Genomic DNA, 25,816 nt, shown 5'->3' with positions numbered 1-25,816 from the left:
CTCGCCACTGGTTCTACAATAGCCTTGTAGGTCTATGCTAAGTGCAAGGTCTAATGTGGAGACCTTGCTTCAACGAGACATTGTGCATCAGTCACGTGCGGCTTTTTTCCCTGCTCTCTAGCAAAGAGAGGATTATCATCTCTTTGCTAGAGAGCTATCATCGCTCTTTGCTATCATCGCTGTGTCGCTTGACGTGGGCGATCATGGTCTTCCCATGGCCATGATTGCTCTTGGCAAATTTTCCCACAGAAGTGGTTTGCAATTGCCTTCTTCTGGGCAGTCTCTTTACAAGATGGGTGACCCCAGCCATTACCAGTACTCTTCAGAGATTGTCTGCCTGGCGTCAGTGGTCAAGAAACTAGAAACATATAAAAATATGAAAGAGATAGGTAAGGTAGAGGCAGGAAGTAGTTTCCACTGATAGGTGAGACTAGAACTAGGGGACATAGCCTCAAGATTAGAGGGAGTAGATTTAGGATGGAGATGAGGAGGAACTGCTTTTCCCGGAGAGTGGTGAATCTGTGGAATTCTCTGCCCAATGAAGCAGTGGCGGTATCTCAGTGAAAATATTTAAGACAAGGCTGGATGGATTTTTGCATAGTAGGGGAATTAAGGGTTATGGGGAAAAGACAGGTAGGTGGAGATGAGTCCATGACCAGATCAGCCATGATCTTATCGAATGGCGGAGCAGGCTTTACGGGGCAGATGGACAGCTCAGCTGCTACTTCTTATGTTCTAACCAGGACTTGTGTTCTGCACCAGCTGCTCATACAACCATCCTCCACCTGCTCTCATGGCTTCATGTGACCCTGATTGGTGGGGGGGCTAAGCAAGGGCTATACTTTGACAATGAGTGACCTGTAGGACAGCGGAGGAAAGGAGACTTGCATCTCCTTTGGTAGCGACGTATCTCCACCCAGCCACCCAAAAGAGGGGATAGATGTCCTAAGGTGCTGAGCTTTGACAAGACTAGAACAAAGTGGAGCAGGTTAAACAAAAGGAGTATCTGGCAAGTCTCTAAGTGAGTTTCGTTCAAGGATCTGGAATGTCAGTAAGAGGGAGAGAGAGACAGATTTCCGTTAATTGGAATTTGGGAAAATGAGTTTGGGGTGAAGGAGTTCAGTTGTGTTGATAAACCAGAGAAGTAGAGAGTGCTCCTTGTGGAAGAAGGGACAGAGATCAGAGAGCTGATGAAAGATTTTAAAGTAATGAAGTGTCCAATGAGCAGGTAGAGAGAAAGTGATCCCAACGTGCGTGGGGGGGGGGGTCAAGAACAAGGGAAATCAGAATGAGTCAGCTAACAAAAGCAAAAGTGGCAGGAAAAGTGACTCCTTTACACAGTGAGTGTTGGGGGCCAGGGGCAGAAACATTCCAGAGACAGTGAACAACAGGAATTCTGCAGATGCTGGAAGTTCAAGCAACACACATCAAAGTTGATGGTGAACGCAGCAGGCCAGGCAGCATCTGTAGGAAGAGGTGCAGTCGATGTTTCAGGCCGAGACCCTTCGTCAGGAGTCCTGACGAAGGGTCTCGGCCTGAAACGTCAACTGCATCTCTCCTACAGATGCTGCCTGGCCTGCTGCGTTCACCGGAGACAGTGAAACATGTTTCTGAAAGGAAAGAAATTTGCAGGGCTTTGAGCAGAGGGTAGGAGGGTGGAATTAACAGGATGGCTTTTACGGAGCAACACACATGATGCTACAAGAAATTCAGCGGGCCAGGCAGCATCCATGGAGGGAAATGGACAGTGCACATTTCAGGTCAAGATCCAGTCCAGGTGAAGGGTTTCAACCCAAAGCGTCGCCTGTCCATTTTTCTCCAAGGATTCTGTTGATCCACAGGGAATTAGATGTCACCGAGGGTCAGACTAGTGACAGAGAGATAAGGAGATCACTGACGCCATGAAATAGAGTAATACAGCCTGGAACAGGCCCACTGGCCCAACCTCTTGTGTTTGGTGTTGGAAGTCCTGAAAGAGTAGAGCAGCTAGTGCAGTAAGTTCTTGAGGATCAAAGTGCACTAATAGTACTGCAAAATACCGGGTCCAATTTACAAAAGATCACTGAAACCAGGCTAGAGGAGGAGAGCACTAATTCATACTCTAGGTGATTACACAGAAATGACCAAGGAAGCGATTTCAACATACAAATTACCGAGGAGGGATTGGTGGCTTCAAGTACATAATTACATCAAGGTAGTGCAAAAGAAAAACAAAAACAGAATGCAGAATATAGAACAAGTGCAGCACATGTAGAGAAAAATAAATTGTAAGAGCCACCATGAGCAGATTGAGCGATCAAGAACCCAACTTTATCATACAAAAGTTTTCTAACGGTGGGATAGAAGCTGGCCTTCAGACTGCTGGGGCATGTTCTCACAGGCCTTTCTGCCTTCTGTCCAACAGGAGAGTGGAGAAGAGAAAAGAACCGGAGTGGCAGGGTCTTTGTTTACCCTGGCTGCTTCCCCTGGGCAGCGAAATGGAGGGGGGCCTGCCTTCCGCGGTGGGCTGAGCTGCGTCCGCAACACTCCGCAGCTTTCTCTCCCGCGCTCTTGGACAGTACAGTTGCCACACCAAGCCGTGGTGCATCCGGACAGGATGCTTTCTAGGTTTGGGCACAGGGGCCAGCTGCGCACTTAGTTTCTAGCGTGCCAGAGGTAGGAAGCTAAAGTTTCTTCAGTTAGGAAGCAGCAAATATAAGTGTATTGGAAACACAGGCCACCTTGTGTCACAGCGCCACCAAAGGAAAGAGCCGGGTACTGCGACTACAGGCACGGCACCAAATGACTGGCTTTAGGTAGCCGGGAGTGGGACCGATTACCCCCGTTTCCTTCCAGCCTCTCCGCAGGCAGTCACTGTCCTTTCAGTTCAGAGTCTGACGGTCTCCAGGGTTCAGGAAGATGCAGAAAAGCGGGTTATTCTCATGTCACTGTGAGAGCGGCGTAGACTCGGATTGATAGGCAGAAGCGGTGAACAACACAGAGCTAAAACAAAAGAGGAAATGCGCAAAAAGCACTAGGTACTTTTTAATATTTTGTAAATATCGCTGTCATGTAGGCAGCGGCTAAAATTAGCCTCTCTCTCTATCTCTCTCCCTTCCTCCCAGCAGTTGAACACTTCAGTGTAAACGCTGTCACATACTGATAGATTACAGTGCGTCACGCGAACAGGCCTTTCGGCCCGTCATGACAATGATGCCAACACAAATCCCATTTGCCTGAATATGATTTTTATCCCTCCTCCCTGAATGCCTCTTCACATTGTGATTGTATCTGCTGCCACCATTTCCTCTGGCACCGACACTCACCACTCTCTCAAACTTAACTGGCACCTCTCCTTAAACTTTCCCCTCCCTCACCTTAAAGCCAAGTCCTCCAGCTCACTTCACTTTGTTCAATAAATATCGATTCCGTCTTTTGGTTATTCAACCTGTGGAGAGAATCTAAATGGGTTCCCCAGTTATTTTTTTTGGGGTGGGGGGGAATTTTCACTGTAACTGGACAGAAACCATGTTTACTCAGGGTGAAGATTTTCACATAAAACAGCCGGTCCCTTGCCATATGTTCCTTACCTTTGGCCTGGTCCAATCTGCCTGTCAGCTACCTCACAGGGCCTTAATGATCCTGAAACCTGAAGGAATATTTCAGAGGTGAAAAGATGTAGAATCACGATTCATTAATCTTCTGAGAGGCTGTCAGTTACCACATACCAAAAGCCAGGTCCCCTGACATTGATATTTTCTACATGCCAGTCCTCTATAAGGAACTTATTTATGTCTTAAGTCATTTATTTCAACTAATTTGCAACATTTCATACGCATTATATTGCATTACCACAGACAGCATTCTGTCTGGGTGCCTAACGGCTTGGTACGGCAACTGGTCTGCACGTGAGCACAAGGAGCCGCAGAGAGTCGTGGACACAGCTCAGCGCATCACAGGAACCAACCTCCCCTCCATGGACTCTGCCTACACTTCCCACTGCATCAGCTTAATTAGAAACACCACCCGCCCCAGACTTTTCCCTCTTCTCCCCTCTCCCATCACGCAAAGCTCATAGGACCAGGCTCACGGACAGCTTCTATCCCACTGTTATCAGACAGACCTCTTGTCCGATCAGATGGACCCTTGACTCCACCATCCACCTCATTATGATCCTGCACCATCATCCATCTGCTCTGCATTTCTTCAGTTGCATGTACACTTTATCCTTCATTGTCATTGCCCTGCTCAACGTACTGTGTAATGATTTGAACTGTATCAACTTGTACAAGACAAGCTTTTCACTCTGATGACCAATACCAACACCAATGATCCCCCAGTGGCAGCAGGCAACCAGTCCCAGATCTGGCTGCTGGAACTTCTCACGGTGGGGAGCACCTTCACCAGAGGGACTGAGGAGCTCGAGGAGCGAGCTGCTCGCCACCTTCTCAAGGGAAGAGAGGGATGAACGGTAACTACTGGCCCAGCTCTCAAAAGAAGAGGAATTGAGGCTCGCTCTCAAAAGAGGCAACGAGTGAGAGGAAACCGCCATGACGTCAACACCATGAGCGAGCAGTCGGTGAGCCACGCTGCCCTCGAGGAGAGGGCACTGCAAGGGAAGGGGCTCTCAGGGGAGGACATGGGGCAGAGTGGATGAGCTACAACAAGTGTCCATCACTGGCCGTTCTGGTGGCTTCTCCCTCATCCCATATGTGGGGCACGAGTGCAGATCCCTCCCTCCAGGCTGGTGCCAACGTACAGCTAGGGACTGACTCAATGACAACCGTTGCTGTCCCTTCCCTTCGTGATTCAGCCTGCAGCAGCATACATCCCTCGGGATCAATAGGAAGGGGCGGTCAAGCACAGCGGCAGAAATCTGTCCCACCGAGGAATCGGCACCCTGAGGTGAGTATGGAGAGTAAAAGCAACATTCAGAGTGACATACTGGACAAGAGAGGGAGAGAGTATGCTGACCGTTTGGGGAAATGACTTGGCCAGATTTAGTAATCTGCACTAACAAAGTGCACCGTCCAGTCCCTGTTGGACACATGAGAGCTCTGTGCCATATTCCTGCCCGATAGGGATGAACGTCTAATGTCTGAGCTTGGCATGACTGTCCATGCCTGTACTGTCATGAACTCCACTCCAGACAGTTAGCAACACGCTAGTTGAACTTGCTTCACGCCATAAGACATAGGAGCAGAATTAGGCCATTCAGCCCATCAAGTCTGCTTCACCATTCCACCATAATGCTGATTTATTTTCCCTCTCAATCCATTCTTCTGCCTTCTTCCCGTAATCCCTGACACGCTAACTAATCAAGAACCTATTATCAATCTCTGCTTTAAATATACTGATGACTTGGTCTCCACAATCATCTGTGGCAATGAATTCCACAGATTCACCACCCTGTGGTTAAAGAAATTTCCTCGTCATCTCTTGTATTCTGAGTCTGTGCCCTCTGGTCCTAGACTATTCAGTAAAGATATTCTTCCCCAACAGACATTGATGCTGATGGGGTCCCTCTTAATGGGAGGGCTGGGGAGGAACAGCTGTCTCCTGCAGATGGATCCTACACCCCATAAGACATAGGAGCAGAATTAGGCCATTCAGCCCATCGAGTCTGCTCCGTCATTCAATCATGGATTCTCAACCCCATGCACCTGCCTTCTCGCCATATCCTTTGATGCCCTGACCGATCAGGAAATGATCAACTTCTGCCTTACCCACGGACTTGGCCTCCACCGCAGTCTGTGGCAGAGCATTCCACAGATTCACCACCCTCTGGCTAAAAAAATTCCTCCTTACTTCTGTTTTAAAGGGCTGTCCCTCAATTCTGAGGTTGTACCCTCTAGTACTGGATACCCCCACCACAGGAGACATCCTCTCCATATCCACCCTATCTAGTCCTTTCAATGAGATCCCCACGCATTCTTCTAAATTCCAGTGAGTACAGGCCCAAAGCTACCAAATGCTCCTCATATGTTAACCACTTCATTCCCAGAATCATCCTCGTGAACCTCCTCTGCTCTCTAATAAAAGGTTTTGGAAGTGGTTTCTTCTCCACAATGTTGGGAGTGATTGTGTGTAGGTGTGACTGTGAGTGTGAAAATGATGATATCGTTGTATGTGTGGGCTTATGAGTGTGAGTGGGTGTATAGCAGAGTGCACACATGTGTAAGGATAAACGTGTAACGTGAGTGTGTGTGTGTGAATATGTCAGTGTGACGATGTGTATGTAGGTGTGTGGAAGCTGACTGTAGTTGTGAGTGTATGGGTAGGTTGTTCTGAACATCCTCTGTTTTCAAAGACCAGGGTTTCCCTTCCTCCACCATTGATACTGGCCTCACCTGCATCTCCTCCCTTTCCCGGACAACTTCCCACCACCTTAACAGGTATAGAGTTCGTCTTGTCCTCACCAACCATCTCATGACCCTCCGCATCCAACGTACCATTCTCCGCAACATCCACCATCTTCAGCCAAACACATTTCCTGCAGGGATCGCTCCTGCCTCAACTCTCTTGTCCATTCATCCCTCCTCACTCATCTCCCTCCTGGCACACATCTCTGCAAGCAACAGAAATGGTACACCTGCCCATCTGCCTCCTCCCTCACCTCCATTCAGGGCCCCAAGCGCTCCTTCCAGGTGAGGCAGCACTTCACTTGTCTATTGTATCTGGTGATCCCAATGCAACCTCCCCTACATCGATGAGACCTGTCGTAAATTGGGAGACAGCTTTGTTGGGCACCTCTGCTCCATCCACAAGAAGCAGAATTTCCCGGTGGTCAGTTTCTACCTCTATTCCCATTGCGACCTGTCGGTCCATGGTCTCCTCTTCTGCTCCTTCAGGGTGGAGAAGCAGTGCCTTACCTTCCATCGAGGTAGCCTCCAACTTGATGGCATGAACATTGATTTCTCCTTCCGGTAATTTTTTACCCCCCCCCCCCTTCTTCAGTTCCCCACTCTGATCTCTGACCTCTCCTCCACACTTGCCTATCACCTCCCTCACCTTCTCCCATGGTCACTCTCCTCTCCTATCAAATTTCTTCTACTGCAGCCTAACCTTCACCTTTCCCAAGCACCTTCCAGCTGTCCTCCGTCCCGTCCCCCCGCCTTTTATTTCCAGCGTTTCTTCCTAGTGCTGGAGGGTCTCAGCCCAAAATGTCGACCGTTTACTCATTTCCATAGTTGCTCCCCGGCCCGCTGAGTTCCTTTGTGTGTTGCTTTCGATTTCCAGCATCTGCAGAACCTCTTGTATTATGATTGTGCATGTGTTGGATATGAGTGTGGGTGTGTGAAACGGCACGTGGTTGTGTGTGTATGTATGTGTGTGTGTGTGTGTGTGTGTGTGTGTCTCTGTCTGTGTGTGTGTGTCTGTCTGTGTGTGTGTGCACGTGCACGCACGCAGATAAATGTGGATGTGTCGTTGAGGATGTGTGTGGACGCATGGGTGTGTGTGTGTGAGTGAGAGAGAAAGGAAGAGGAAGGAAGAGATGGAGAGAGGGGGGAGAGAGAGAGAGAGAGAGAGACAGAGAGGGGAGAGGGAGAGAGAGGGGGAGAGGGAGAGAGGGGGAGAGAAGGGGAGAGGGGTGGAGAGAAGGGAGAGGGGAAGAGAGGGGAGGGGGAGAGAGAGGGGGAGGGGGAGAGAGAGAGGAGGGGGAGAGAGGGGAGGGGGAGAGAGAGAGACAGAGGGGAGAGGGAGAGAGAGGGGGAGGGGAGAGAGGGGGGGAGGGGGAGAGGGGGGAGAGGGGTGGAGAGAAGGGAGAGGGGAGAGGGGGAGGGGGAGCGAGAGAGAGGAGAGAGAGGGGGGGAGAGGGGAGGGGGAGAGAGAGGGGGAGGGGAGAGAGAGAGGGGGAGAGGGGGAGAGAGAGAGAGATAGATAGATAGATAGATAGATAGATATGGATGGATGGAGATGGAGACAATATGGGTATAGATGTTTGAACTAATTTTTCCAGAGAGGGTGCAATTGTGTGTTTGTGCATCTGAGTGACATTGAATGTGTGAGTATGCAGTTTTGAAAATGTAGTTGTGAGTGCACGGTGGTGGCTGGTTAGGCATACCATTGTGAATGCTTATTAAACTATACTGACACACTGAATAATATACTGCACACGAGTACATGAGAGTGATTGCACGAGAATAAGTGCCCAAGTGTGTGGTTGTGAGTGATTCTGTGAGTTTAGAGGAGTGTGTGTGTGAATACGTTGGAGTGAACATGTGCATGGTTGTGCTGGGGCAAGTGCGGTTGTGAGGCACTGTGGAGTGTAGCTGTATTGCTGTGAGTGCGTGAGTGGAAGTGTGCAATTATGGTCATGTGGTTGTGAGTGTGAGTGTGCAAGAATGTCAGTCATTGTGGAATTGTGGAGCTTGTAGGCTCTTGATCCCTACACACACATACAAACACACTCTCACACACACACTCAAACACACACACAAACACACACTCATACAAACACACTCACATTCTCACATATACAAATACACACACATACACACTCTCTCACACACGCACTTAGACACGCGCACACACATATATACACACACTCATACAGACAGACATTCTCACACAGGCACACACACATATACAAATACACACTCACACATGCACTCAAACAAGTGCGCGCGCGTACACACACACACTCCATTGTGTGTGAGAGGGAGCCCAGGCTGCGCCTGAGGACCTGACCCAGGGGCTGATGCTCGGCAGACCTTGTAACCCCAGGGATGGGTGTGTGTACACTGACAGTGAAGACTCAGTTCCACTTCAGCTACCCAGGGCAGGAAAGCAAGCCGTGTGCCTGTGCAGTCGGTCCCCTGTGGGAGCGAGCAGCCAGCCGATCCACCCCACCCCCTCACCTGCAGTCGCTTGTCCGTGGAGCTCCAGACCAGGCAACATGGGGTGACGTGATGCCCGTTTCTTGGTCCTGCTCCCAGCGGCTCTGGGGCAGCCAGGGGACTGAAGCCTGGCGAGAGGCAAGAATTATTTCTGCTTTAATCCCTCCAGCCCCGTCACATGGTTTCACTTAGAACAAGGCCCAAGTTCAAGTGAGAGCTCAGCATCGTGCCCGACTGCTGCTCTGTGCTTGAACGAGACTTTTAAACCCATCAACCCAACAATCAACCCTTTCTTGTGCGAGATCCTCCCTCGGAAGTTCAGGATTTGGACTTAAGATCCCATGTCGGCTCTCTCCCATTGGTTTTGCTATGGGACAGATGCACCCCTCCCCCCAAATCCCTAGCTTTCTTGTTGCCTGTGGACCCTGTGTGCCACCTCTCTGCCTCTCTCTAGCTGTCCTCAGCAAAAGTGGACTTCACCTGAACCCCTCCCCCCACCCCCTGCCATGCCCAGAGGACACGAGAGGTTTGGAGTGATGTGCATTGAATATGGGTAGATGGGAACTACCATGGAGAAGTTTATCTGTTGCTCTGTAGCTCTAAGACTTTAAAAGGGTCAGGCATGTTTTCACAATGGGATCAATGGTTGGGAATCCCAGAGACACCGCCCCCGGAATGCTTAGAGTCAACCAAATCCCCCAGCAATCCAGCACCCGTCAAATACGAGGGGTGATTGATAAGTTTGTAGCCTAAGGTAGAAGGAGATGAGTTATTAACTTCAAACTTTCTGCATAATCACTCAAAGAGTTAACCTGCATGTGCATGTAACGAGAGCTGTATAACTCATCTCCTTCTACCTTAGGCCCCGAACTTATCAATCACCCGTCTGTGGACACTTTCTGGAGGTCCAAGATCCGTATGCTCCACGACCGCTGGACTAAGTGTGTAAATGTAGGAGGGGACTATGTTGAAGAATAAATGTGCTAGCTGTTCTAAAATTGACTCCTTCTACCTTAGGCCACGAACATATCAATCACCCCTTGTAGGCACAGGCCGAGAATGGAGCCTGGGACTTTCCTGGTCAGCAGGACAGCAAGAGGCACACCAACCATGGCTGACTTTCAACAGAAAGGGGCTTCTCTCCCACCCAGTACTTGAGACCATTTCAGTTGGATTTGTGTTCCTACCTCTTCCTTTTCTTTCCAAGACTGCACCGTGAGGTGGAGAGCAAAGATGCTCCCAGGTTCGAACAGCTCGTGCTTACAGAACAGTGATGCAATGGGTTCATACTGAGATGGCCCCAGCTCGGGTTTCTGGCTCTTCCCACCCATCCAGACTGATCAGGAATTAAAGCACAATCTCCTATCAGGCTGGGAAGAAATGACTGACTGATGGATGCGGTTTTTAAATGTAGAAGTAAGACATTTGACCAACAGGAATCACCTTAGGCTCAAGAGTTTTATGCCATGGACCAGTACTGTAAAGTTAGGGGTCTGTGAAGCCCACTTTGGGAACACCTGCAGCAATAGAAATGGGGAAATAAAACAGCAATCGCTGGAGATACTTCTCCACCACCTCGGGAAGGCAGACAAGGATCCCTCCCACCCTGATCATTCCCTCTTCTCCCCCCTCCCACTGGCAGAAGCTATTGACAGCTTTAGAGCCCATTCCACCAGGCTTGGGGAAAACCTCTGTCCTGTTGTTATCAGACAATTAAATGGAGCTCTTGCACACTAAAAGCAGAACCCTTGATCCTCTAATCCACCTCATTTTGTCTGCTGCACTTTATTTGCCCACCTGCCCAGCACTCCCTCTGTAATGGAAACACCACACTCACTGGCCACTTTATTAGGTACATCCGTACACCTGCTCGTTAATGCAAATATCTAATCAGCCAATCCTGTGGCAGCAACTCAGTGCATAAACGCGCGTAAACATGGTCAAGAGGTTCAGACCAAACACCAGAATGGGGAGGAAGTGTGATCTAAGTGACTTTGACTGTGGAACGATTGTTGGTGCCAGACAGGGTGACTTGAGTATTTCCTGGGATTTTCTCTAGAGTTTACAGAGAAACAATAACATCCAGTGAATGGCAGCTCTGAGGGCGAAAATGCCTTGTTACTGAGAGAGGTCGGAGGAGAATGGCCAAACTGGTTTAAGCCTACAGAAAGTTAACAGTAACTCAGAAAGTTGTGTGTTACAACAGTGGTGTGCAGAAGAGCATCTCTGAACACAGAGCTTGTTGAACCTTGAAGTGGATGGGCTGTAACAGCAGAAGACCACGAACATAAGCTCCGTGGCCACTTTTTTAAGTACGTCCTGGAGCTAATAGAGTGGTCACTCTGTATTTAGCCTTCCTTTCTACCAGCTCAATGTATGGCATGATCTGCCTGCTAGCGTAAAAGCTCTTCACTGTACATCAGACGGTAATAAACCCAAACCAATACTCAGCAGGTCGGGCAGCGCTGTGCAGAGAGAAACGGTTGATGGTTCAGGTCAAGGACACTTCACTCAGAGGCGGGAGAGTGAGGAAACGAGTGTGTTTTAAGTTGCGGGGAGGCGTAACGGCAATGTTTGTGACAGGCTGGAGAATCCTCCAGGTTTCTTGGATTTCCTTGGTCTCCACCTTTCCCCCTGCTTCACGTTTAAGAGACTAGAGCTCCACACCAGGGGAAGTTCTTTCAATTTATCAGCGTTGTCGCCAGCATAGACAGGATGTTGTAAGTGTGTCGGCAGTGGCCACATTCACATTGCTCCTACAACCCACAGCACTCCAGCTCTCGCTACCCGCCACCCCAGGAACTGACCACGTCCTGCGTGCTCGCAGAAATCGCTCTATACCGCACGCTCACTGACCTTGACGGGGCCATTCCACAAGTGGTGGAAAAAGTGTGGTGTCCGTGAGCTGGGGGAAAACGTTGTGTCATGGTTACAGCGGAAGGAAGTAGGAGACGATGATGATTGATTGACCAAGGCACTGGGTGGCTGAGGAGGTGGGTCATTCTCCGCAGTCGGGTAAACAGGGAGCCAGATTCATGTACAACAAGCACAGGGCCAGGTTTTGATATGTGCCCTGGAGGGAAATGCTGTGAGTTATCCACTTGTAATGCTCACCCAGTTCTCCCTCCCCTGACGCCACTTTGTCCACTGGTCTTTTCTCAAACTTCTCAGCTTTAGCATGAGCTCTTTGCTTTCTCACTTCAACTGCCCTCATCGACCTATGACCAGATAAAGGGTTATAAAATCTTGAGGGGCATAAATAAGGGCAGTCGCAGTATGTTTTAAACAAAATAAACTTTATTCATAATAAAAAAAACTTGATTTGCAAGAATAAGTGTGCAATGATTTTTCATTCTTCACATTCCTAGTCAATGCTTTCTGTACTGTTCTTTTACGTTCCCACGCATCAATAGCTCTGCCGACACTCATGAGGACCCCTGGGGTGGCATCGTGCTACCACTGTAACTGAAGGGCTTCCTCACCCAACCTGTCCCCTCCCTCTCCAGTAGCAGGACAACCCTATACCGAGGTCCTTCCCCGCCAAGCACTTGTGGTGGCTGCACCAGGCTCAGTGTGCCCCCCAGCACGCGCTCTTGCAGCCCGGGACGTGCCCGTTAGCAGCGTTCGTCCACCGACAACTCGATGTGTCGGCTGACCCACAACGTTCGGGCAGCCGTAAGGGGTGAAAGGTAGTCACACTCTGTTCCCTAGGGTAGGGGAGTCAAAAACTAGGTGTAAGTTTCAGGTGAGAGAGGGGCCTCACGCCTCACACTTGCAGCAGGTCTCACCGGGTCACCGCTCCAGGCCGCTGACAGCTCTCCCAGGGCAGTAGCAGTCACGGCAATGTAGAAAGCCTTGCACCGGGTGGTACCATCCACAGCAAAGTTCGCCATTGTCGGTGGAGTCCCCTGACCAGTGCCCTGGTCCCCTTTGCTCTCGCTGTCGTGCAGATGCTGGAAAGATAAAACAAAACACAAACAGAAAATTCTGGAAATGCTTAATGAGATCTGTAGAGAGAGAAAGAAAGTTAACCTTTCAGGCCAGAGGCTGTCAGAATGGGGAAGGAGTTGTGTTACGATGCAGAGACGATAGAAAGCAGGTAGGGTGAAGGGAATATCCCTGTCTGGGTAAGGGTTGCCATAGTGATAATTGCTGATTAGAGTCACAGTTATAGTTATAGGCCATTTAACCCTCTATGCTGAACAGGTTGACAACTAATCCAGTCCAATTTGCCCGCATTTGGCCCATGTTCCTCCCAGAGGGTCCACAGAGCACTTGCTTAAAGGCATTGCTCTAAGACATAAGAAAGATTTGGAACCTCTGCACCTTCCCTGTCCACGTACATTACCTGTCCAAGTGTCTTTTAAATGCTGCATTACACCTGCCTCTGCCACACTCCACTTACCCACCAGTCTCTGTGTCAAAAAGGTTAGACTGCAAGGCATAGGAGCAGAATTAGGCCATTCGGCCCATTGAGTCTGCTCCACCATTTCATCATGGCTGATCCATTTCCCTATCAACCCCATTCTCCTGCCTTCTCCTCGTAACGCTTCACTCCCTAACTAATCAAGAACCTATCAGCCTCCACTTTAAATGCTCCCAATGACCCACCTTCGCAGGTGGCAGTGAAGTCCACAGATTCACCACCCTCTCGGTAAAGAAATTCCTTCTCATCTCCATTCTAACGCAACGTCCCTCTCTTCTGAGCTGTGCCCTCTGGTCCTAGGACCATCCATTATAGGAAACATCCTCTCCACATCCATTCTATATTCAATAGGCTTCAATGAGAGCCCCCCCCCCCCCCACCATTCTTCCAAATTCCAGTGAGTACAGGCCCAGGACCATCAAACGCTCCTCATATGAAACTCTGATGAGTTTCTCCTTGGGTCCCCTTTAAACCTTTCCCCTCTCATCTTAAACCTATGCCTTCTAGTTTTAGACTGCCCTGCCCTGAGAAAAGTCCTGACGGTGATGGAGAGAGGAAACAAAGGGGTGATGTTAAAGCAGTGAAATGCAGGTCAGGACCGGCAGTGTCAGTAGGAGAACGGAGTGAGTTTTACAGATCCATTACCCACAGAATTGTTCTCATTGCTGCCAAAGCTCAGCCCTACCCTACTGCTCATTCCAACCTGGAGTCACTTTGGAAGCCCAAATCCTTCAACAGTAAAGACTACACTCAGCATCTACAAATGAATAAAGAACAATCATTCTGCCCTTTCGAATGCCTCCCTCTTCACCACAATGACAGTGTCCACCCTTTCCAAGTTTTGAATAGCAGTGAGTTATCAATTGACCGTTTTAACAACCCTTAAGTCTTAAGTATACGGAAGCAGATAGTAGAAAGAAGGTTGGTTGCCCAGTCACTAAGTGAGCCATGTGGATCAGGCTGATTTAGCTATCAAATAATAATGCAGCAAAGTCAACTAGTACATGATTGGGTCAAGAGTTGGTGGGAGGGGGAGGGAATAATCAGGCAGCCTTCCTGTTCTTTGCTAAAATCCAGATTGAGTTCTTGGTATCCTGAGCACCAAGTAAATTTGACGGGCCCTCTGTCCTTTTAAACTTAAACTTGCAATAGAATGAGCTAAAAAGTAGGTTGTAAACACAAGAGATTCTGCAGATGCCGGAAATCCAGAGCAACACACACAAAGTGCTGGAGCAACTCAGCAGGTCAGGCAGCATCAATGGAGGAGAATAAACAGTCAACGTTTTGGGCTGGGACCCTTCCTCAGGACTGTTGAATAAGGAAGTACACTGTTAGTTGTTTACAGGCTGCATCAGGAGGAAAAGTGAGATCAAGTAATCCACGTGACTCCAATCTAGTGAATGAATCCAGCTTTTCCGGGGAGAACCCACTCCTCCTCTTCAGGATCATTGATGTCATCAAACTCTTTGGGAAGTTCTGGAGTGGACCATGGCTTTAGACGTGAGCCCTTCACCCACCCCAGGAAGGAGCAGAGTCTAAAGATATTTTGTACCCTCACATCAAGTCTCCCTTGAGTTGAGTCCTTATCACTGTGTTGAAAATGTGCCAACCCGGTTGCACAGAGCAAGATCCCACAAACATGATCAGGTAACCTGTTTTAGAGATTCCGGTTAAAGGGATAGGGAGTTACTAATTTCCACTACTGCCACAGCCAAAGCAATATTCCCCGTTTTATACCAATCCCCGGCCCCCAATCACTGTTCTTATTCCAACAGTTCCATGGGATCCTTTAGATTCTTTTTAAAAGGTAGAGAAGGTCTCCATTTTTCTTAACTAAGAGACATCACTTCCAAACAACAGAACTCTCCCCAGACGGTGTGCCTACAACCCTGACTGGGAATCAAGAAACAACAGCATTTACTGAAATCCTGAAATGTAAGCCGAAAACACTCTGTGGGTCAGGCAGCATTTGTGGAGAGAGAAACCACTCAATGGTAACAGTTAAACTGAGACGTTAGGTGACACCACCTGACCTGCTCACCAATGACTACTAAGGGACATGAGGAGTTCTAGTTGTTGCACCCTAGGAAAGATGTATTGGTACTCGAGAGGGTGCAGAGGAGATTTAGCATGTGTATGTATTATTTCAGTAACAATGTAAATATATTGTTTGTTTAAGCATTCTCTGTTGTTTATGCATTGTGGCTTATTTATTTACTCATTCACTTACTGAGATACAGCGTGGAATAGATCTTTCCGGCCCTTTGAACCCAGCAATTCCCCATTTTATTCCTAGCCTAATCACGGGACAGTTTACAATGATCAATTAACCTAAACGTAAAAGTATGTAAATGGTATACGTCATCACGCTGCCACATCATAAGTGTGTGCCTCGCTTAAAGTAAAAAACAAACTTAGACATGTATTATGGACTCTCTGTGTTTTCCTTTCAATCAGATTTATATTTTGGAACCTGAGATAACTACCCACCTGTTGAAGTGCAGCGAGACGTTTGAGTTTAAAAAAAAGTGAAAAAGCAAAAATGGTTGAGTAAAATAAACTGCAGAGCATGTGTTCTTCGGAAGGGAAGACAGCTGGAGTTTTAAAAATGGCAGAAAACAAAAGAGTGCACAGGTTCATAAAAAGTGAATACCGGCTGATAATAATCATAAATTTTAAAAAAGAACAGAAATGGCTGGCTATATTGTAAAACTAGACACATTCAATTGCACAGCAGATAACTGGAATATGCATACTGAGCTAATTGTGCAGTATTTTTAAGCAAATGAATAACCAACGAGAAACAAGTACCAGTTTTGTTGGGAAAATGTAACAAAATGCAACATGTTTTGGAGTTACAAAACACAACAGGAGATTACCTAGACTGGAGGACTTCAGTTATGGGGAGAAACTGGATAGGCTGGATCTCTTTTCCCTGTAGTTAATCACATTGATAGATTAGATGATCAATTTTTTTTCACAGGGTAGAGGTATCAAAACAAGAGGGCAAAGTTTAAAATGGAAGGAAGGAGTTTTAAAGGGTGTCTGAGGCAAAATATTTATTTTACACAATGATTGTGAAAGAGGTGGAATCAGACAAACTATTTTTTAAAAGGCTTTCAGACACTGACACACACCAAAGGGCTGGAGAACTCAGCAGGTCAGACAGTAGATGGGGAAGGAAAACGAACGGTTGACGTTTCGGTCCAAAGCAGGACTTGGGCCAAAAACTTTACTGTTAATTTCCCTCCATAGATGCTGCCTGACCTGATGAGTTCCTCCAATATTTTGTGTGTGTTGCTCCAGATTTCCAGCACCTGCAGAATCTCGTCTCCATAGACAATTAAACAGACAAAATACAAAAGGATATGGTTCCAATGAAGGCAAATAGTATTAGTGTGGAGTGCAAAAGCCAGTACCGGCGTGACGGGCCGAAAGGCCCGTTTCTGTGCTGAACAACACAGATGTTGCGCTCAAAAGGGAAAGACTGGAACGCTGTGTCTTTAAATAAAAGCAGAGGGTGGGGAAAGCGAGTGGTGTGTTATTTAAGATTTTTAAAAACTGGGTAAACGTTCTAGCGAACTATCCAAAGCGGGGGACGGGTGAATCGGGGCCTGTTTTGCGAGAGCCGGAATTGTTTATAGTATATGAGAGCAGGAAGTAGTGCGATACGCCGCCATCCCAGAGAGAACCTCCCCTCCCTGTCGCTGGAGGGGGGGGGGGTGGTGGGGGTGGGGAATAGGTCCCAGAGCAAGACTAGGCATTGACCCAGCACATGGAGAGACTAGAGTCGGCAGAACAAGGAGCAGTTGCAAACCCTCAGATGAATCTAAAGAGATTGTCTTTGGGTTCGAATTTCTACAAAACATATCACAGTGGCCGATAAGGTAATTAACTTACAAACAAAAACTTTCAAACTGACCCAGTCTCCGCTCATTCCGACATCCCTTGTTTTGAGAAGAATGTTCGTGTCGCTACAGCGTTTCCACAAAAATAAAGTTGAGTTCACGTAATTGACAACTTTCTGCCGAGCGACAGGCATATGCGGATGGGTTTAAGAGTTTGGGGGTGGATGTTTGTGCGTTATTTTCATTTCCCTAAGGTGTTAAACTGGGGAATCAGCACATTTCTTTGACCTTTCCTTTGCGTCTTCAGTTCTTAGTTTAACATTGAGGAACGCCGAGATGTGAGGGAATTTGACAGAAACGCACGCACGAAACATATTTAGTGAAAGTATGTCTTTTTTTTGTTGTTGCTAATCCGGCAAGTATTTATTAAATTCAACAGGAAATTGGGACCATTTGGAGCGAGTTCTGTTTTTGAAAGAGGTAGGAAATGTAGTTTTTAATCTTCAAAAATTCCGTGAATTAAATCGGAATTCTCGATTCTGTTTAGTTAAATAAAAAGCCTGCCGCATTCCTCCAGCCAAAAGACAAGGCAAAGAAAAACAGGCCTGGCTACTAATATAAATACTGGTTTTCCCCTGTCAGCTGGTTTTAATAAGCTTTTTAAAAAAAAACCTCGGGGGTTATTTTGTTTAGGATTAACAGCTGGAATACTTGACTATTTACTTTAGAAATAATCGCTTACCCTTTAAATTCGTTTTTAGATTTTAATAACATTACCCCTATTTAATTTGAACCCCCCTCCCCAGCTCAAAAAAACCCTTTTAGCGCCATGTGCGCTCTCCCGCCAAAACCCGTTGCAACAGACCGAAATTGCAACCATCTGTTACACATGATAAGCCTCGCACAATGCAAATCAGTCGAAAACGAGTGCCAGAACACGGCTAGTGGACGTCAGGCTTTGCGGGGAAAAAACACTAATTTAGGCTTTAACAAACAACTCTACAAACTTCTAAGCTTATTCAACTTTTAACTGCCTTTAAAGAAACACAAGCACATCAAACCTAGACCCCTTGCAGCCGATTACATTTAAAAATGAGGGAGTGAAAGAAAGCGTTTTAAATGACCGTGCACTCTGTCCTCTAAAACATTTCGCAATAACTTTTACCCCCCCCGTCCAGATCCAATCCCTTTCGAGCTAGCAGCTAGTCCAAATCCCGCCCCAGAAAACAAACAACAATAAAAAAAACGCTTATCAATTAGTAACTTATATTTTCTCATTGAGGTCATTAGAGTGAATTATTTATTACAATAATTTTACGATCCAAAACTTTATTACTTCAAAAATGAAATGATTTTAGATGGTTTTAAAATCGTTAAAAGTGTTTAATGTTTCTTTCTTGGGACGAGTTAAAAAAAATGTTGGTGGGTGTAGTTACTGTCAGTCAAGAAGTTGTTTCGCTTGCCCACAAGCTTGGCTGATTTAAATACCAGAGATCCGCCTACGGATGGAAGGGAAATTATTTATGGCAGATGTCGGACTGCGAGTTGCTAAAAGTCTGTAGGTGAATTTAGCAGAGAGAGGAAAGAAAAATAATAGCAGCCGGGGACTCGTAGTGGTCGATCGACTAGATCTAAGTCAACCCGTCCCGTCTCCGGCCGCCAGTCTCTCCTCTCCGCCGCGTGGCCCTGCTCGCTGTTAACATCGGCAATGTCCACGAAATTAGTCTCTTGTTTCTACGATATTGGAGAAGCTTTATGCAAGGTAAAAAAAAAACAAACTTCGAATCGTGTCGGGTAGGGGAGGGAGGGTGTGGAAAGAAGTGGGCGCTATTATTAACAACACACTGCAGTTTTTAAACACTCCTCTTGTACCATTCAATCCAAACTTGTTTGAAATTTTGCAGTTGGAAAACGAGTCTGTTTTCGCAGAGCCTACGAAAACAAATCTTTATTCGGGTGTTTTAATTTTTAAAAAATGCCATCGGATTTTTAAAATTTCATTCCAGTGTTGGAGTTTCTGCGACTTTGGATTTTCTGTTGGAAGAGCCAGTTGATAGTTTTTTTTTAATTTTGTCTAACTCATTTCTGTGTCTCTGTATTGAATTTTAACTCTAGTAGCTATAACATTGAATCCACTTCTATCTGACTCCCCCTCGCCAAACTGGCTATTTTAAGTTCAGGATCAAAACCTTTCACTCTGAAAAGAGTAATGTTGACTTTGTGTCTGGAGGTTCTGATTTTGAACGTCGCTGGTCTGATTTTGAAACGTTGGCATTGTGATTTAGAACGTGCCCGTGTTCTGAATTAGAGCGTTCGATTCCCGCCAGCTTCGTTCCCCATTGAGTGTCTGTCCGTCTTGTGAACGCGACTCGAGAGGGTCGACCGCCTCCTTGAAACCACCCCCGCCGTACAGATAAGGGGCTGGCAACGGATCCCGCGGGCGGGGATCTACAAATACGACCCGAGCCACATGCGGGGACTCTCACTCACCCGCCTTAAATATGCGCTATACATTTTGGGTTTAATTGCGTACTTTTTTTTTGAGATGTTGCTACTTTATTTTGTTTGCTGGGAGGTGTGTGTGTGTGTCTTATTTTCGGATGGGGTTCTCGGGGCATTGGAGGGAGAGGGAGAAAGTCGGGAGGTAGAGGGATAGGGTGGGCGACACTGGCTTGGTGATTTGCAGGGGAGAGAACCTTAAATCTGTAATCAACAGGTTTAACAAAACCACAGTGGGGCTTTTATTATAGCTGCAGGGGGACTAATTGGTGTCTACTTCCGCCCTGTTAACTGCAGTCTGCTTCTTGCCTGCTAATGAATGTAAACAATATTTTATCACATTTGATGTCAAATTCACCCAGCCTCTACTGGGGGCAGCACTCTTTCTAACTTGTCAAGGCCATCAGGCAAAGAGGAAGTAGGCAAGAGGCACTTTTGTTTTAAGAGGGTGAAACTGGATCAGGAATAGGTACCAGGGCAGTCCTGCAGGGAGGGACAGATGAGGCTGAATTCTACTGCACCCTCCAACACTGTTGGCTCCTTGTGCCTTCTGCCCAATCACCTACAGGGCAGACCGAGGGACGTGTTCAACACCACTGCCTGCTCGCCTCCAATGGGGTGGTAGGCCTGGCCTACAGTACCCTTCCACTGGACAATCCCGCCTCCATAGCCCCACCCCCCCACTTTGATGAAGTCCTATGCTGGTTCTCTTCCCCTCTCCCCCCCCCCCCCCAAATCCTGTACCAGCAACCCCTTCACCCAGGTTCATGAGCAGATTTAATATGGGGCTCATCTTTGGCAATATTCAGCAGATACTCTGAGGCCTGTGCTGAACTGTTAAGTTCTTTCTCCAGTTGGTGCAGTCTTAAAAGGAAGCTGGGAGCAGGGATAAGACTAAAGCTTGCATTGGGCACTTGGGCCGAAAGGCCTCGCTCTGTGTTTTGGTGCTGCACAAGGTCTCTAATATGATATGTCATTTTTCTTCCCCTCGTTGACCTTGCCCATTTGCAGAACAAGATGATGAGCTACAACAGCAACACGGGGGTGCCCCTGCTGGACAGAAAAGCGGTCGGGACACCAACGCTGGTCGATTACCAGAGGCGGCATTCAGTCACCTTCGGCAACACTAACTCCAAGTTCACGCAGAACCAGCTCCTCAACAGCCTGAAGCTGGAGCAGACCGGCGGCGGGGGAGTGGCCAACAAGGAGAACAAGTTCCGTGACCGCTGCTTCTCGGAGACGGGCCTGCAGAAGCCCCAGGGCCAGGTGAACTCCAGCCGGTACAAGACGGAGCTGTGCCGCCCCTTCGAGGAGAACGGCTCCTGCAAGTATGGCGACAAGTGCCAGTTTGCCCACGGCATCCACGAGCTGAGGAGCCTTGCGCGCCACCCCAAGTACAAGACGGAGCTGTGCCGCACGTTCCACACCATTGGTTTCTGCCCCTACGGACCCCGGTGCCACTTCATCCACAATGCGGAGGAGCGGCGATTGTCACCCGCCCATGAGCAGCAGCACCAGCTCCCCCTGTCCTCCTCCAACAAGGTGGACAGGCCCTGCCTGCAGCACAGCTACAGTTTCTCCGGCTTCTCCAGTTCCTCCAACAGGCTGCTGGACAGTCCCACCTCTATCACCCCGCCGCCCATCTTCACCACGGAAGAACTGAGCTCCTCCCCCACCCTGCCAAACTGCGCCAGCAACCCCTTCACCTACTCCAGCCAGGAGCTGGCCAGCCTCTTCGCGCCCAGCATTGGCATCCAGGTCCCCTTGGCGTCCACCGCCAGCACCACCGAGGGCAGCTCCCACTCCCCGACTTCGTTCCTGCTCCGGCCACTGGCCGAGTCGCCACAGTTCTTTGAGACTTCGCCCAGTCCCCCCGACTCGTTGTCCGATGATTGCCTCAGCAGCTCCGGCAGCATAAGCGGCTCAGAGTCGCCCATCCTTGACTTCAACAAGCGCCTCCCCATCTTCAGCAGACTCTCCATCACGGACGACTAGCTCAGTTCCTCCTGCCCCATCCCAAAGAGCCGAGGAGCTGTCAGCAGAAATGAAACGTAGCCCTAATCTGAACAAGCATTTAAGATGGACCTTTTATTCCTTAATGTACCAGTTAGCCAGCTTTTGACCCACTACCCAGGTTAGAATTGACTTGCCAGCTATGTACCATATCCGCTGATGACCTACAATGCAACTGTTGAATTTTTCACTGTGATCAGCAGGGGTACCGCACAATTAATTTAGCTCTTTCTGTTTTGTGTGATCAGAAATTCAGATTTTGGAAATGTTTGGTTTCCCCCACCTTCCTGACGTGTCAGCAGTTTTGGGATTTGCAGAGCATGTTCGTCCCAGTGTAATCTGGTAGGCTTGGACTGCCCGGTCGGATCGGCCCAGTTGAGTTGAGGCACTTTGTTGGAAGAGTTTGACGTCTAACAGCTACCTACCTGCCGGACTGTAGAAGTTTGTGTGTTGTGTTAAAGAGCCGCACGGTGTAATTTCCCGTCGCTTGCCGAGAGAGACTGTTGAAGTAGCAGAACCTAGATGTGATACCCCTTTGCTGTAACTTTTCTGTGCCCTCCCCACTGGAGCTGCTGTACCTGTCTGTGACAGAAGCCTCTCTACCCCCTGCCAGACACAGCTAAGTGGGGATGTGCCGATAAACATCCTACCCTGATGCCTTTGTGACCAGAAAATGAACCGGGTATCAGGACACCTCTGCTCACTCACCCACCCTTACAAACCTCCCATTAGTACCAACCCTGCTTACCTCATCCCTCACCCTGTTTTACCCTTCCTTCAGAGTCCTCCAATGACAATTTATCAATACCGAGACTGGATTTGACAAGCATGGTGCTGATTGCCTCCATTATGGCAGCTGGGATTGACAGTGGCTGGTGACTTCCTATTGCGATTCTGGTTGGCTTGTTTCCGAGCACCCATTGGAGGAAACAAAACAACTGTAGCAATTAGCCATTTCTTTGTGTTGGGGAAGGGGACAGGGATAACTTCCTTGCAGGGGTTTAAAAAAAAAATAGTTGGATGGTCAGTATTCCAGCTTCCAAATGGGTGGGGAGGGGAAGGTGAGAGATACAATATAACCAAGCTAGTCCTTAGCTTTTGGCTTGTGCCAAGTTAATTCATTTTATTTCCTTCTTTTTATCTCCTTTTAAAAAAGTTCCGCAGAACATTCAGAAAGGATTTAAAATATCGCTTGTCACTGCATTCACTTACACATACACACAAAAAAATGCTTATTTAACTTATCAAAAACATATTTATTGCAAAACATATGCATTTTTGTTTGTATTTATCACAATGACGAACGATAGAAATATATTTTTCTTTTATGTTTAAATTATGATCATTAATCTTAAAATTGTGAGGTTTTTCCTTTTCTTATTTTCGTTTTGACAGTTTAATATATTATACTACAATGACGAGGGTTTTTGTAACTTTACTGTTCAGTTATTTTATTTAATAAAAAAGTAATTTAAAAACACAAAAACATTTTGAATTTATTTATTTTTTAGTTTCCCCTCCCTGCCCCCTTCCTTTCTAAGATGAAATAGTGTTTTTCTCATGTATTTTTATGTCAGCCTTGTGCTTACTGCCTTTTCGCTCTTGTTGCCAACGATGGCCTTTATTTTAGGATTTTGGGTCAGCTTCCACAATGCAAGAGAGTTAAGAAAATGCAGATTCAGTACTGTGACACAAAAGTGCCTGTTGAATACATTCCAAGCATCGATGTGTGCTTTCCATGTAATTAATACTTGTATTGATAGGTCCTGCCCTCTTTTAGAGAAAAACAAGCAGGACTTGGCACAAAGAGAAATTGAATGTATTTTTTTTCTCAGTTGTTCACTACATTTGTTTATTTTTAATGTCTGTTTATACAGAATGCTTTTGTAATGACTGGTTCTGATGTAAACCAATAAACCCCAATGTTCTTTTTCCAAAATGTGGTAACTCTGCATTTGTTCCCCTGCCCGGAGCTGTTGCCTAGAGCTCTGCTAAAAATCCGTGACAAGGTAGTGCTAGGGTGTGCTGGTGTTGAATGATGTGCTAATGATGTGAATTAATGCTTTCCTAAAAGAAATTTAATGCAAACACAACGGTCACTGAACTTGCAGAACCTGATCTCAAACTTCGACTTGCTTTTCCAGCATGTGACAGCCAGATCTTAAAACAAGCTGATACTGCTCCACTAAAGCCTAATTAGAGGAAATTGGAACCCGCTAGGGGCCAGGGAACAGAGGGAAGGTTGGTATTGCCTTCACAGCTCGAGTGACCTGGATTTGATCCTGACTGGGACTGCTGTTCACATGGAGTTCGCACATTCTCCCTGTGACTATGTGGGGCTTCCCCTGCTCTTCCAGTTTCCTCCCATCCCCCAATGATTGATGGGTGGGTAGGCCCATTGGCTGCTGCAAATAGGCCCTGCTATTGCAGGTGAGTGGCAGGATCTGGGGAGAGGTGATGGAACTGTGGGCAGAGTAAGATGGGGTTAATATAATTGGATGGTTGAAGGTCAGCAGGGACTTGGGCAGAAGGGCCACCTCCTATGCTCTGACTGACTGATGGAAGTTGCTGTACTTCCAGGGTGGACTGGGAAACTGTGTGTGCTGGGGATAAGTACATTGGTCCAGGCAGTAATGATACACCAGAGGCAGAAGATCGTAACCCAGCCTTGGGCAGTCTGGTAATAATGGAGGTGAGCGGTACCTCCATTATGGGAGAGAGGAACGTGAATATTAGTGAACAACGAAACAAGGTCATCTTTAACACCATAAAAATCTATTGTGTGCTCCGGTGCTGGCTGTTCTGAGATATCAAACTTGCAACTGAGTTGAGTTAGCTTTGACATGTTGCACAAGTAGCTTTTCCCTGCCTTGGAAGGAAGGGGAACAAGTGCATGTTTCAAGGTGCTTGTGGTTTGGAATATTGAGAACTGAAAGGACCTCTTGCCCCAACAACCCCACCTGGATTGGTGCAAAATGCGAGCTTGAAGAGCCCTATGCTGTCTGTATAGTAGAAGATAATACACAAATTGGAACTAAGTGTGGTATGGGGACATGAATAACAAGTTCCTAGGATATGGTTCTAAAGTGGTGCTGTCAATTGCGGTCAATGTGCAATTAGTGCATTTGTGATTCAACTACAGTTAATGCTTTATGGAAAAGGCTGATCAATATATATGGTATATTGTTTTAATATATGGACCAGATTCACTGTTCCCTTACAAGGATGTTTTACACATGGACCAGATTGACTGTGTTCCCTTACAAGGCTAGCTACCTAACAGTGTCTGGTTCCTCACCAACACCTTTCCGCCATGGTGCTGTCAATCTAAACTTGACCAGTGAGGGGAAAGAATGGAGCCAGTTTTAAAGGAATACTTTTGTGGCATCTCAAGTGGACCAGATCTGGATTGCTGTGGCTGCTTGGAAACCTACTGCCATCTCAGATCAGACCCTCAGCCGCTGGAAGTCTTGAAGCAACTGACCCTCATGTTTGGTGATTTTCTTTTTTTTTTCTTTGCTTTCTGAAACAGGCAAAGAATTTTTTTCTTGATCTATTTAAAAGCGAAGCTCTCTGTTTAAGCAGCCAAGCAATAGTTTCATGAATCCAACTCAACCTGCCTGCAATGCCTCATGGGCATGTGATGGTGAACTCCATCTTTCAACTAAAAGGAGACTGGAGGATTTACTTATCCTCCTACCCTTCGAAACTTGGACCAGTTGAAAGTATGTCTTTGCAGGGTAGAGTGTGGACTAGTGCACTCGTTTCATTCCCTTTATCTTGTGTCGCAATCCAACTATTTTGACACTGTCCACCATTGGTGTGGCTGAAAAGTCAATGAATATGGCCTTGTGGTCCATGGGTGAGGGATTCCTCTCCCCCTTCTGCTGTGTTCTTCTCACCTTCTCAAATCTGACTGCCCCTGCCCCTCTCTAGTTCCCTGCCCTTTTCCTTGATCCAAGACTTATCACCTGCTTTTGTTTTCTCTGCCCTCCACATTCCCCGTTCTGTTCCCTAACTTGCTGCTCCTCCCTAAGCCCTCCAGGAGATCTGAAGGTGGGTGGGTTTGCGGAAAGAAAACTTCAAGCAGTATTGAGGTGGGGGGCAATGTGAGTGCCAACAGGTGTGTGGGTGCTTGCCCATCTGGAGTGCCATGACATACTTTCAGCTGAGAGCCTGGCAGCTCCATTTGCCCTGGGCTCCCTTGCCAC

The 25,816-nt window shown here is 47.4% G+C and overlaps 2 protein-coding genes and 1 long non-coding RNA gene across 9 annotated transcripts in view; 1 reads left to right on the top strand and 2 right to left on the bottom strand.

Annotated features, from left to right (window-relative positions):
• LOC140201239 (uncharacterized) overlaps positions 1 to 11,749 on the bottom strand; it is a 56,923-nt gene extending 45,174 nt beyond the window's left edge. The window contains exons 1-3 of the long non-coding RNA XR_011886803.1: positions 11,676 to 11,749; positions 8,841 to 8,947; positions 3,570 to 3,628 (exon numbers count right to left, since the gene is read on the bottom strand). This is a non-coding gene — a long non-coding RNA (uncharacterized lncRNA). The remainder of the gene's footprint in view (positions 1 to 3,569; positions 3,629 to 8,840; positions 8,948 to 11,675) is intronic.
• Positions 11,750 to 12,105: 356 nt separating this feature from the next.
• The window catches only part of rad51b (RAD51 paralog B), a 698,841-nt gene continuing 685,130 nt past the window's right edge, over positions 12,106 to 25,816 (bottom strand). For 3 of the 5 annotated variants that reach the window (XM_072264949.1, XM_072264932.1, XM_072264941.1), the window contains exon 11: positions 12,106 to 12,772. In XM_072264949.1, coding sequence (XP_072121050.1) covers positions 12,612 to 12,772 — 161 coding nt within the window. In that variant the 3' untranslated portion in view covers positions 12,106 to 12,611. The remainder of the gene's footprint in view (positions 12,773 to 25,816) is intronic. The other 2 variants (XM_072264977.1, XM_072264967.1) reach the window with 1 other exon arrangement.
• Positions 16,987 to 23,535, top strand: LOC140201226 (mRNA decay activator protein ZFP36L1-like). 3 transcript variants are annotated; one of them, XM_072265003.1, is made up of 3 exons: positions 16,987 to 17,132; positions 17,533 to 17,573; positions 20,604 to 23,535. In XM_072265003.1, the coding sequence occupies exon 3, from the start codon at positions 20,610 to 20,612 to the stop codon at positions 21,585 to 21,587; it is 978 nt and encodes a 325-aa protein (XP_072121104.1). In that variant the 5' UTR covers positions 16,987 to 17,132; positions 17,533 to 17,573; positions 20,604 to 20,609; the 3' UTR covers positions 21,588 to 23,535. The 3 variants fall into 3 exon arrangements, with proteins under 3 accessions (XP_072121104.1, XP_072121102.1, XP_072121093.1); XM_072265001.1 differs by lacking the exon at positions 17,533 to 17,573 and having other exon boundaries at positions 16,988 to 17,132; XM_072264992.1 differs by lacking the exons at positions 16,987 to 17,132; positions 17,533 to 17,573 and adding an exon at positions 18,417 to 18,855.

The sequence above is a fragment of the Mobula birostris genome, chromosome 1 (genome assembly GCF_030028105.1).
Source record: "Mobula birostris isolate sMobBir1 chromosome 1, sMobBir1.hap1, whole genome shotgun sequence".
In the NCBI taxonomy this organism is placed as follows: Eukaryota; Metazoa; Chordata; class Chondrichthyes; order Myliobatiformes; family Myliobatidae; genus Mobula; species Mobula birostris.
This window is presented reverse-complemented; position numbering and strand designations above follow the sequence as displayed.